The 12,898-nt window shown below is 44.4% G+C and overlaps 1 protein-coding gene across 2 annotated transcripts in view; it reads left to right on the top strand.

Moving 5' to 3' along the window:
- Window positions 1-9,604, top strand: part of SNX9 (sorting nexin 9) — a 116,072-nt gene extending 106,468 nt beyond the window's left edge. For both annotated transcript variants that reach the window (XM_021670141.2, XM_064360513.1), the window contains exons 13-18: window positions 486-563; window positions 1,180-1,256; window positions 2,629-2,718; window positions 3,812-3,926; window positions 6,051-6,142; window positions 7,942-9,604. In XM_021670141.2, coding sequence (XP_021525816.1) covers window positions 486-563; window positions 1,180-1,256; window positions 2,629-2,718; window positions 3,812-3,926; window positions 6,051-6,142; window positions 7,942-7,989 — 500 coding nt within the window. In that variant the 3' untranslated portion in view covers window positions 7,990-9,604. The remainder of the gene's footprint in view (window positions 1-485; window positions 564-1,179; window positions 1,257-2,628; window positions 2,719-3,811; window positions 3,927-6,050; window positions 6,143-7,941) is intronic.
- The last annotated feature ends 3,294 nt before the right edge of the window (window positions 9,605-12,898 follow it).

The raw sequence follows: 12,898 nt of genomic DNA, 5'->3' as shown, positions 1-12,898 counted from the left end.
GTAACAGAGTGGGAAAGGCTACGTATTTGGAATTGCAAGTCCACGTCCACCATTTATTAGCCATGTGACCTTGGGCAAGTCAGTTATGTGAGCCTTGTTTTCCTAATCCTCAGCATGAGGATGGTATTTCTGCATCTGGTAGAGGGGCTGTCGTGGTGATCAAGCACAGTCTTGCTGAAAGTACTTTGTAAACTAGAAACCACCCAAAGGTGCTTCCATTTTACTTACATCTCATTCGGTGCGTGAGAATGTAGAAGTCATTGTCAGTAATAATGGCATCTACCATTAATTGAATGATCAATTAAAAATAATCCAAAAAATCATTCATTGAAAAACAATCACTTTTGCAACAATATTTTATGAAGGAATATAGACTATTTTGAATCACTTCAAACGTTTCTATAACGTAATCACTTTTAGGAAACAGTTTAATCCCATTTCAGTTTGCTCAGAAGACTAATGGTTTATTACATTTTCTCTTTCAGCATTACCGAAGGAATATCAGAAGATAGGAAAGGCCTTGCAGAGTTTAGCCACGGTGTTCAGTTCTAGCGGCTATCAAGGTGTGTCTTTATTCATTCATTCAGTTGGCCTTTAGAGCCTTTTCCAGACCTGTCAGCTGCTTAGGATCCTGTGGATGATAACTCCCTCCTCAGTGAAACACCCTGGTTATTGGTGTGTAAATTGGCTAGGCTGCTGCACTTAGTGTTGAGTACAGCACCCCACAAAAAAAAATGTGAAGGGAAAAAAGGGGATGAGGGAGAAGAATCCACAGATGTAAGAAACACATCAGTTCTGTGCTTTGTGGACCTTTACAGCCTGATTTAGGCAGCCAGCTTGCCCTGAGAGGCCTCATTATAGCCGAGTGACGGTCTCGTCTTAGGTGTCATAATGGTACTGCCTTATGTTTTAGAGTCCTCAACTATTAGGCAGGATTTATGGATGAGATGCTGATGTCCAGTAAAAGGGTGTCGGGTGTGGATAAACAAAGGCTGGTGAGCACTGCCAGTGGGGAAGGCAGATGGCGGGTGATGGGCATTCATTCTATTCCCACTAGTTTTGAAAATGTTTGAAAGTTTCAACAACAAGATTTACCAATAAAATCTATAATAAAATTTTTAATAAGTGAAAAGAAAATGTATGTAACTTGTAACCACTGATAAAACTGATCATTTTCAGGTGAAACAGATCTCAACGATGCAATAACAGAAGCAGGAAAGACTTATGAAGAAATTGCCAGTCTTGTGGCAGAACAGGTACTAACATAATCACACAATTCCAATTAAGATTTTATGCTGTCGAGTCCACATATTTAATTTAAAATCTATCTTATGACAAACTTCCCAAATAAGTACCCTCTTCTTTTCTGTTTCTGTGTATCTTTGTTAATTGTATTTAATAATGGTTTCTTAGGTTAAGTCAAAGTGGATGGATAAATTTGTCATCAAGAAATCTAAATAGGCCAGGCACAGTGGCTCACACCTGTAATCTGACAGTTTGGGAGGCCAAGGCGGGTGAATCACTTGAGTCCAGGAGTTTGAGACCAGCCTGGGCAACACAGGGAACCCCTAAAAATTAGCCAGGTGTAGTGGTGTACACCTGTGGTTCCAGCTACTTGGGAGGCTGAGGTAGGAAGATCACTTGGGCCCAGGAAGTCAAGGCTACAGTGAGCCGTGATCACACCACTGCACTCCAGCCTGGGTGACAGAGTGAGACTCTATCTCAAAAGAAAAAGAAATATAAATGAATACAGTCCACTATTGATTCCTGCAATCTGTTCTTAGCCATCAGTGGATTCTAATGAACAGGAAAGAACGCTGGCTCAGGTCTATATGGACCGTTGCTTAGCCTCTCTGTGCCATGGTTTCCTCATCTGTTCATCTGCAGTGGTGGTGCCTACCCTGTATGGTTCTCAAGATTTAAGAGCTCATAAATAAAAAGCACTGGCTACAGTCCCCAGGACAGGGCAGGTCCTTGTCATAGCCACATAGCTTTAGCTTTTATTGGAGTCTTCAGTAGCCCAATTTCAGGGTTTTTTCAGGGGAAGAATCAGTTAATTTTCCAATCCCTTAATTAAAAAACGTTTTCTTCAGATGACTTAAAACTATGTTTGTGGTTGCACAGATGTGTACACACACTAATGTGGTTATGGGCTACTTTGCTGATACTTCTAAAAAAGCATTCATTTTAGAAATGTGAGTAACATAGCTACTAAAATTAATTCAGAAAAAATGGAAAAATTTAAAATGATTACTAGGTGTTTTAATAATATTTTTATATTCTCTGCTTATATTTGGAAGTTGAACTACAGCAGCTCATTTGCTTGTATGTAAACATACAGTATTAGATGAACTTTTTTCCTTTGTGGTGGTATATTTTGGGCCATGTCAAAATAATTTTACAAACCAACTTAAAAATTATATGTTTTGTTGTTTTCTTTACAACATATGATTCAAAGTATGGCAGTCTTTGGAGTTACTTCCTTTTAGAAAAAGTAATGTGAATGCTTCACACTCAGTAATTTAGTGTAGCACATGCAGGATTTATAGTCTTTGGATATAATAGTTACCTATTCCTGGATTTTCTGAATTTCTCTGCCAGTAACAACCAACTTGTATCTTGTTACAGCCAAAGAAAGATCTCCATTTCCTGATGGAATGTAATCACGAGTATAAAGGTTTTCTTGGCTGCTTCCCTGACATCATTGGCACTCACAAGGTAACCTGATCATAGACTTTTAAAGAATACACCACCAGGTGAAGCAGGCTTGTGTGTGCAGTCGTCAGTATAGGTTTTATAGCTTTATTACTAAAAAGGAAACAATAGATAATTCAGGTTTTGTAACTGACATTTAAAATTGGTTTGGAGTGTCTTCACATATTAATTGTGGTTTTCTCTCCGTTTTTAAAAATCTGTACATCACCTCAGGCATGAGTTGTGAATATTTTATGTCAACCATAGTAGTCTAGTATGTTGCAATGTACTTGTATTTGTTAGGAAAATCTCTGCCAAGGGCTGGTCTGTGGTCTTAACAGTCCTGGCATGTGGCCATTTTAGCATTCTGCTTTATAACTGAAATAATCGTGAAGGGGTTGCATAGGTAAATTAGGTTTGTACAACTTCAGATAACTTAATATAAAACTCAGAACAGTGAGCTTGTTGTAGAAATGGATGCCAGCAGCATCAGAGTTGTAGGCCTGGAGCCTAATGTATGCATGAGTATAGAGCTTTTCTTTCCAGACAGCCCTAAGTAATGAGCAGCATGATGATACTGGAGTGGGAAATGTTTGGCAGCGTTTCCCACCACTTCCATCTAAGTCTTTACATTGATTCAGTGCCTCTTACAAAAATCGAAGTAAAGCCCTGACTTACAATCAGCGCAATTAAGCACTAGCTTATAAAATATTCTGTGTATAAAAGAAGAGATGGAGTACTGCCTGTGTGCACACACTACCCTGTGCCTAGCCAGATGACTTTCGAAACTTGCTAGTGCCTGATTGCCATGATGTGCTGCTCTTCAAATGGCACCGGCTTCTGAATATTACAGAGATGGTGTGCTGTTTGGTCTTCTCTTTGGTTGTAGCTTAAAACTTTTCATTTTAGCTTAGATACATTTTTCCAGAATAGCAACCATTTTGCTTCCGAGGGACTTGAAGGAAGTTAAATTAGATGCTTTCCTTTCTTCTCATTTTGTGGAAATATTTCCTGTTCAGTAGCAAATCAGTTACAGACTGTATTAGCATTGTTATATTTTAAACTAATGACTAATCATTTTAGCTTTATTAATACTGTTGCATTTTATATTTCACAGGGAGCATTAGAAAAAGTGAAAGAAAGTGACAAACTAGTTGCAACAAGTAAAATCACCCCACAAGACAAACAGAACATGGTGAAGAGAGTCAGCACCATGTCTTACGCGTTGCAAGGTGAGATTAAAGCGTCCTTATGAGGTGCTGGTGGAGAATTTTTCCCCCAGCAAAGTTTCCCTTGCTAGAGAGAAATCCAGATGTAAGCAACAGTTAAACAAGCCCCTTGTTTACAGGATCCCAGTGTTGATGAAAATCTGTGATATTTATTCAGTTTTTCACCTGTCTACCTTATGTAGCTATGGATGACAGCTTGATTAAAACTGCACATTTTATTATTTCTCAGAGACGTGGAAGATTCCTTTTGTAATCCGTAATGTCATCATGCTCTATTAAATGCCAGAGCTCAGCTTTTAGCAGTCTGTCACCTGCATGCCTTGGAATCGTGGAATGTGAAGGGGTCTGGATGTGTCATTTTAGGCAGGTTTTTTGTGTTTTTAAAAGAAAAGACATTAATGTGTATAGGTTTGAGTGTTTTTGAGCAGATGGGAGCAGCAAATGGATTTTTCCTGTTGGTGGACAGGTGGATGGCACTGACGTGGGCAGAGGAGAATGGAGAGGGTGTTCTGGTGGGAACAAAAGCCACAAAATCGTGGTGCTAGATTGTGTCATGGGCATGAAAGAGTAAAACATACTTAGAGGTTATTGGGAAGTAAATTTTGATTGTTGAAAGAACTTGAAAGCTCTAGACTTGATATGGGCTTTAAGAAGCCATTAAAAGGTTTTTACGGGAGAGAAAAAAATCAATCCTCAAGGGAGAAGGATTTGATAGGTATGGAGGGGGATTGAAGGGTGCAGACACTGTCCCAGAGCCCGGCCAGAAGACCATCGCTAGTGCAGTCTGAGCTTTGAGGACCTACAGTTGTGGTCCTGAGGAGAAGAGAATGAAGCACATTCACAGGCTTTTCCAAGGAACAGCTTTCAAGACTGGGGCATTCATGGGAGAAAGAGAAGGATGAGGGAATGTCCAGAGCCAAGGCCACAGCAGCAGAAACAAGAAGCCTGATCGAAGTTTTGGGTTTTGAAGGGTTTGAAATGGGGAATTTGGTTTTGAACTTGTGTTTGAGGTTATCAAATTGATAAATACAAAGCTTTGTACAACTTCAAATCACTGAATGTAAAAGGTAGAGCAGTTTGCATGTCGTGGGAATCTGTGCAGACGCTGGCTTTCTAGGCCTGGAGTGTTTGGGAGAAGATGGCGTGGGAGGCATCTAAGGGAGGTGATGAGGCCTTCTGATGACAAAGACTCTTCCAGTGTTGGGCAGAGGGGAACAGACAAATAAGGAATCTATGTATTCAGCAAAGATGAAGAAGGTTATCCTTCAGCATCCAATCCTCCTGCCCAGTGAGAGGTTGAGTTCTGACAGCGTTGCTGGTGCTCAGGGGCAACAAAGTTCCCCATACTGAAGAAGGGCCGCCCACTGTCCCACACGCTGCCCAGCCTTTCACCAGACACCTGCTGAAGCAGTTGCTGCACAGGAGGGGGCGGGGCAGGGCCCCCAGATGCCTTGCTAGGTCCAGCGCAGACACACTGGAGGCTTTGACCTGCGGTCATCTGTAGTGAATATGACAGTGTTTTCTATTGGATTGATTCTGTTAGAGTAATAGTCCACATTTGGGTGATTTATCTATATTGCATTTTATAGTATTTAATATGCAAGTCAGTGAAAGTCATTTATTTACTGGAAAGTAATGTTTGTCATTAACTGTTCAACATTTCGTTTTGCTTTGTTTGAGACAGTCTCACTCTGTCACCCAGGCTGGAGTGCAGTGGTGCCATCTTGGCTCACTGCAACCTCCATCTCCCAGGTTTAAGCGATTCTTCTGCCTCAGCCTCCCAAGTAGCTGGGATTACAAGTGCCTGCCACCACAGCCAGCTAATTTTTGTATTTTTAGTAGAGATGGGGTTTTGCCATGTTGGCCAAGCTGGTCTTGAACTCCTGACCTCAGGTGATCCATTCACCTTGGCCTCCGAAAGTGCTGAGATTACAGATGTGAGCCACTGCGCCCAGCGCAACGTGTTTTTCTAGCCTCTTTATAAAGTGATTTGCCTAGAACTGGCACTATACTGCAGCAGCCAGATTAGGTCAGGTTGATGATTAACTGTAACCGAGCAGAGAAACCAGGTGTTGTCATTTGAAAACTTGGAGGGAAAACTGATTGGTGTTTTGGTTTTGGTTGTAGCTGAGATGAATCACTTTCACAGTAACCGGATCTATGATTACAACAGCGTCATCCGCCTGTACCTGGAGCAGCAAGTGCAGTTTTACGAAACGGTGAGTGGGCGTCCGCGTGCCTTTTGCATGTGCTCCAGGAGAGGGTTCCTGGTAAACCACTTTGACCATGTAAAGTTAATTTGTTTGTAGTCTTTAATCCTAAATAGTAAAGGAGCCTGAATTTTGGACAGGATTTGTTTTTTAATCTCCTAATTCCATCCGCCCTTTGCTTTTTGGAGAACACTGGGTTAAAGGTTTGCTTCTGAAGAAGGGGTCTTGGATGCTAGTTGCGAGGCCCCAGGAAGTTCCTTATTGTGCGGCCCCTTCCCCTCTGTCACAGCCTCTCTGTGCCTCTGTGCGCCAGGAACGGTGCTGAATGAGATGAGGTCACCCAGCTGTCCCTGGGGCTGCGGCGGCAGCTGGAACAGGAGCCTGGCACCACGCAGGAAACCAAAGGCAGCCTTTGCTTTTTGTGAATGAGGTTTTCACAGTGCACCATGGAAATCACAGAGAGAAAACAAAAGAAGCAAGACCAGGAATGGTTCTATTCACAAAGCAATAATGAAAACTTAGATTTTCTTACCTCTGCCTAGTAATTTTGTTGTTTACCAGAGTATATAGAAAACAAAGATCCAGTAGCATGTTCACCTAGGCACCTGCAGGTAAGGTCTGTAATGGAAAATCCAGCCTCTGCTGGCTGCTAGCTGCCTACCCAGCTCTCCTCTGGCCATGAGATCTAAGCCTCCACGTTCAAGGGGAGTGGTGAGCCAGCATTCTACTCACAGCCATGCTGGTGGCCTCTGCGAGCTGGACGCTGCTGAAAACTCCTGTTTCCAGCAGTCAGTTCTTCAAGGGGAGCTGTGCTGGATGTACCTAATGCGTATTTGTGAATTGTGTCTTGGACAGTTGGTTTGGGTGACTAACTTTTAGGAGGAGGTCGCCTAAGCCCTGTCCTCCCTTACAGGACATGGGGCCAGTGCTCTTTGAATGCACACTTTCCCATCCGTTGGTGCCGTTGTGTGTCTTTCATTGTGTATTAGAATAGAGCAGAGTGTATTTGTGTGAGAAAGTAATGCAAGGGCAACTCTCAGAATTTTGAAAATGTTGATTTATTGATTTTCAAATCCAAGTATAGCATTGTTATTTATGACATTGTCATTCAGAATCGAAAACCATGTATTTCATCACTGTCTTTGCATAAACGTAAGTGGCTGATAGAACATTGCCAGGTTTTAGATCTAATGCTCTATGGCAAAGTAACCCTTAAGTTATTAAAATGTGCATGTGTTCGTGGGTGGACATGTGTTGAGCGTTTCTTATGTACCAAGCCCTCACTCCAGATGCTTAGTGTCCTGGGATGGATGAGACAGCCATGCCCTCCAGGAGCAGGAGGCCCAGCACATAACCTTGTTAGCGTCACAGGTAGGCTCGTGCTGTTTGCACAATTTGCAGTGACAGAGCAGGTGTGGCCAGGGCAACACAGCCTTCAGGGGAGTCTGGAAGCTTATACTCCTCCAGGAAAGGAGGGGGCTCTAGGCAAGCATGAAGGCCTGTGCCCCCGGCTCATCTGAGGAAAAGCAGGTGATCTGGAAGCGCCACTAGGGCAGATGTGGGAGCACGCACAGATGCCTCCTGGCGGGAAGGGACCTCCAGGGCCAGCTTGGGCCCCAGCGCCGCCAGCGCCTTTTGGGATTAAGGTCTCTCCGGCAGCAATGCAGGGTGGGGCTGGTGCCAAAAAGACGAGTTAAAGAACTGGAACGTGTGTAATGTTGAAATTGTTAGAGTTGTGAATAGTAGAACCCTGCGAGGCCATAACCGGAGTGCTATCTCAGTGTGGTTTTGTTTTGCTTTCTTGTCAGATTGCAGAAAAGCTGAGGCAGGCCCTCAGCCGCTTCCCGGTGATGTAGGACCCAGCGGGGCTTGCAGAGAACGCCGAGCGCTTCCTCCTGACTTGGGGCAATGCAATTCAAAACTTTTCCCCTATTATTCAGAAAAAAAGGCAACAAAACCAAAAAGAAACAGAGTTGCAAAAAAATGCATTTATTTCATTAACCAGCCTAAATGCATCAGCTGTTTAGGGATGGTCTTTTGTTCATTTCCACATCCATTATTTAAACCAGTGGCAATTGTCCCTATTTTTAGAAAGTACTTAAAAGTTACCAGAATTTTCCATCTAAAGGGGTTTCTCCCCACTGATATTTTACATAGAGTCATAATTTATACGTCTCCCACAATCTTCCAGTTCTTACCCAGTATCAGATAATTACTAATTACTTTCTTAAAAATATGAAATATGCCAGAATAAAAATCTATATACGTTTGTCTATTTTTATAACTCCTCAGTCCTCTGGGTTCCTCTCACTGAGGGAGTCTGCATGCCTTTCACTGCCACAGCCACGGCCCAAGTGCATACACTTCATGAGGAAGGATGCAGGGGCCGGGGCTGCTAGCGCCTTCACGGTGCATGGCAGGTGGGCCGTCCCATGTCCCTGCAGGGGGACCCCGCAGCCTGGCAGATGAGCACGTCCCCCTGGCCGCCCGTGTCCTCAGCATTATTTCTGACGTGTCGCTCTTCTGTGAGGACCAGCACTGCCTTCCTAATCACCATTAAGGCGTGTTCTCTGCCGTAAAGAATATAGTCAAAGAACTGAGGGACTTTTTCGAGAGTTCTGTGGCTTTGGCCTGACGGGTGAGTGGCTGTGCTTAGGAGGGCCTGGGGGAGGGAGCGCGCCCTGCACCCGGAGCCTCTGGCCCCTTCTTGCTCTTGGGCTGCTCACCAGCTGTGATGAGGACTGCCGTGGGCATGGCACACTGCTTGGTTTGGATGTTGGGCTCGTGGCCACTTGGTGTCTTCAGCAAAGAGAAAAGGCAGTTTAGCACCCCTGCCCTCCCCATTCGATGGAAAAGTGTAGGGACTGAAAAAGGTTGCCGCCTGCACAGTGTGCAGAATCCCTGGGACTCTGACGCTAGAGAGAAAGTACAAGCCAGTGCCCTTCCCAGCTACACCCGAAACCTCAGATGAGACGTTTCCAAGCACCAGCACTTCAGCTTATGGCTTAAAGCGAAACAGGAGCGTGGCACAGCGTCAGCTCTAACTCTGAACACTGGCAGACACCGTCTCACTCCTGTGGAGGAGCGCGTCCGTCTCTCACGTGCCTTACTGCGTGCCCTCCCACTGCTTTCGTCTTGCTGACCTAATAATGACAGGAAATGGAAAGTCTGGGCCAGCGTACATGAAATGAAACCAAAAATAAGATGAGAAAATCAAATGAATATGAGAACATCTTGTTCTTCAGTGTCACGGGCTTTTGTTAATGTTTCTTAAGTAATTTTCCCCACTTGATTTTTCTCTATAAAATCCCATAGAACAATGTTTATGCTACAGCCATTTAATATATGTACAAATTGTAAAGAATATGTATAAATGTTTTACACGAATATAAGAGCATGTAGAAGCCAACATATAAATAAATTGTTTTAAAAACACTGTACAGTAAATTCTCAAAGCACTTTTTCAAAACACTTTCTGGTCTTTGTGTGTGATTTTTGTTGTTGTTATTAAGTACTCCTTACTCCAGCTGCTGAAAATGGTCCAGGTAATGAATTCTTCCCCATGTCCTGTTTCTTCTGACATGAAGTCATCATTTCAGTTCCGTAAGTCAGTGTTGTAGTCCGGGAAGCATATCATACACACCAGGGAGTGCAAGAGGCAGACACTCATGCCTTGTGTCCGCCCCCCGGGTATTCGGATTTGACTGGTATGAGGCAGGGGTCAGGAAAGTGAAAAAGGGATGGGGGAAAAGGAGATGGCATGGGCTCTTCACAGTGGTGGTAGCCAACTGCGAGCCAGAAAAAGCAGAGAATGTGAAAGAAAACGAGAATCCACGGGTTTGATACCTGGAAGATTCTCCTTCAAGTATCAAAGTGTTTACGACATAGTGTATATATCCTTCTCGGGGGGTTACATGCACCATGTGGTCCTTAGACATGTTGATGTTTTGATTTTTAATTATTTGTATCAACCTATAGATACTACAGAAGAGCTATAGTTTTACAATCATAACTCTTACAAATACAGTGGGAAAAAAACCTAAGTATTTGGAGAGGAGAGATGAAGGCATGGTGGGAGAAAAGGTCCGTCTCCTCAAGCAAGTGACACCAGTCGCCTCCCACCAGGAGCAGCATTCCAGGATGTCAACCCACTGTAAGTGTTAGGGTCACCAAGAAAGAGGACTCACAGAGGCACGGGGTGGAACAACGTGGCTTTATTCACTTTCTTACTTCTTTCTTTTGGTAGCTTTATTCATTTTCTTATTCTGTCATTTCAAAAATGTTTTCTTACAAAAGTACCTACTGGATGTGGGATTTGACGTTGCCCTGCTTACAAGCAAATAAGTTAGTCTGTTGCTGTTCCATGGATGCTGGCAGGGGACATTAGACTCCTGGGTTTACTCACATAGAGAAGAGACAGCGTGATCTACTTCTGTCGTGGGCTTCAGTCCCGGGGAGACAGTGTGCAGGCGCTTCCCCCACACCCCGTGGGCAGGGTTGACAGGCTGTGCACAACAGCCTCTCCCAGCGCCTCTGGTCCACATCTTCACTGAGGGAATCCATAGATCCCTGCCTAACAACTGGGAATCCAGAAGCTCACAGTCTACTTAAGTATGCATTTGTTTTTGAGACAGTCTCTCTCTGTGGCCCAGACTGGAGTGCAGTGGCGTGATCTCAGTTCACTACAACCTCTGCCTCCCGATTTAAGCAATTCTGCCTCAACCTCCCAAGTAACTGGGATTACAAGCACACGCCACCACACACAGCTAATTTTTTTTTTTTGTATTTTTAGTCGAGACAGGGTTTCACCACGTTAGCCAAACTGGTCTTGAACTCCTGACCTCAGGCGATCTGCCCACCTCAGCCTCCCAAAGTGCTGGGATTACAGGCATGAGCCACCACACCCAACCTCACAGTCTATAAAGTAGTCAAAGTAAAAAACGAGAGATTGCTGAGTGGAACTGAACAGTGATGGCTGAGAAGGATCCTGTTTTTCCTCTGTGCATCTCAAAACAAAAAGGGATTGAAAATTGAAGAGGTTGGAAAATTTGAGTCACACACAGAGGCTGTGTAACTCAATTTTTCCAACCTGTTCAATTTTAAACCCCTTTCTTTTTTAGATGGAGTCTTGCTCTGTCGCCAGCTGGAGTGCAGAGGCACAATCTCTGCTCACTGCAGCCTCCACCTACCAGTCTCAAGCGATTCTCCTGCCTCAGCCTCCTGAGTAGCTGGGACTACAGGCACATGCCACCATACCCAACTGATTTTTGTATTTTTAGTAGTGGCGGTGTCTCACCATGTTTGCCAGGATGGTCGTGATCTCTTGAGATCTGTCCGCCTCTGCCTCCTGGAGTGCTGGGATTACATGCGTGAGCCATCACGCCCGGGCTGATTTTAAATCCCTTTCTGCAAGCAAGTAGAAAGCATGAGTTTCCCCTTTGGGGAGAATGTTTTTCTGTGGGTCTCTTGCACTCCGCCTGGCTTTTTTGCTGTGTCAAGAACACAGATCTGTGACTGCTCTTCACCCAGGCCACCCCTCCACACTGTGTGTGTAGCAAGCAGCTTGAGGGACAAGGTCACGTCTTGAAAGGAGCACAGGCTTGCCTACTGCTTGCTATAAAACGGTTTTCCAGCTCCACGTCCTCCTCTAACAACCCACTGTTTGGGCAGGCACCGTCTGGCCACTCAGGGTTCCACCAAGGGACTGGCCGGCCAAGAACTGGAGCCCGTGCTGCTTGTCGCGCTATGGCTCATCAGGTCCTTTGTCTCTGACCCGGGAGTCTCATGCCCCCTGCCGGTGTACATGAAACAGTAACAGACTAACTTATTTGCTTGTAAGTAGGGCAACATCAAATCCCAGACCCAGCAGGTACTTTTGTAAGAAAATATTTTTTAAATGACAGTAAATAAAGCCACCAAAAAGATAGACACTAGCCTAGACTGCTGGAAGATGAGGAATGGTCTTTCACATCCCGTCAGCATACAGTGAAAAGAACCAGAACAAGTTGAGATTTCATCAGAGCAGAAATGAGAATGTTTGGAATGCACGGGCAATTCAAAGGACAAAAAGCAAGGTTGTCTGAAGATCATGAAGCCCCGTGGGACGAGATGGCTTGGTTCCTAAGCTTGGAGGTCTTTAGGTGGGACCCATATCTTAGAAAAAAATGCCAAATCCAGTGAATCAGTCTAGGATTTTCAGAACTCTGAAGAGAGACAATGACAGGTCGTGTGAGCTTCAGTCCAGGAACCATGTGAGCTTTGACAGAACCACTCTTTGAAGTACTATTTTTTAAAGGTTGGGCAACTTCCCACCTGGCTTGCCTCTGAGTGGAGGAGGTACCTAGTGCTGGGTGAGGGAGGCCAAGAGGTTGGCTTAGGGGAAGCCATTAATTCTGGAGAGAAGCCATTGACTGAACTGAAAAATGCTAGGTTATCAGCAAGCTGGAGTTACATTCTGCTCTGCTGGGTAGGAGGTGACGGTGAGCATGGGCATGGGTGGCTGCCACCACCAAATGTCCAAGGCTGCAGGGAACAGGTAGCCCCATCAGTTGTCCTTAAAACAGTAGTTCTCAACCGGAAGTCCTCTTGCTCTTCAGTATTCATTTGGCTACTTCTGGAGACAGTTGCTGAGGGATGTTACTGTTATCTGCTGCATCCTACAACGCACAGCACAGCCTCCGTGATAAAGAACTATTTGCCCAGAATGTCAGTGGTGCCAAGGTTGAGAAGCCCTGCTTTGAAGCAGACAACTGCTATTTACCTAGT

This window comes from Aotus nancymaae, unplaced genomic scaffold (genome assembly GCF_030222135.1).
Source record: "Aotus nancymaae isolate 86718 unplaced genomic scaffold, 86718_ANA_hifiasm-v0.15.2.pri h1tg000040l, whole genome shotgun sequence".
Taxonomy (NCBI): Eukaryota; Metazoa; Chordata; class Mammalia; order Primates; family Aotidae; genus Aotus; species Aotus nancymaae.
Note: the sequence above shows the minus strand (reverse complement) of the source record. Positions and strands in the feature narration are given on the sequence as shown.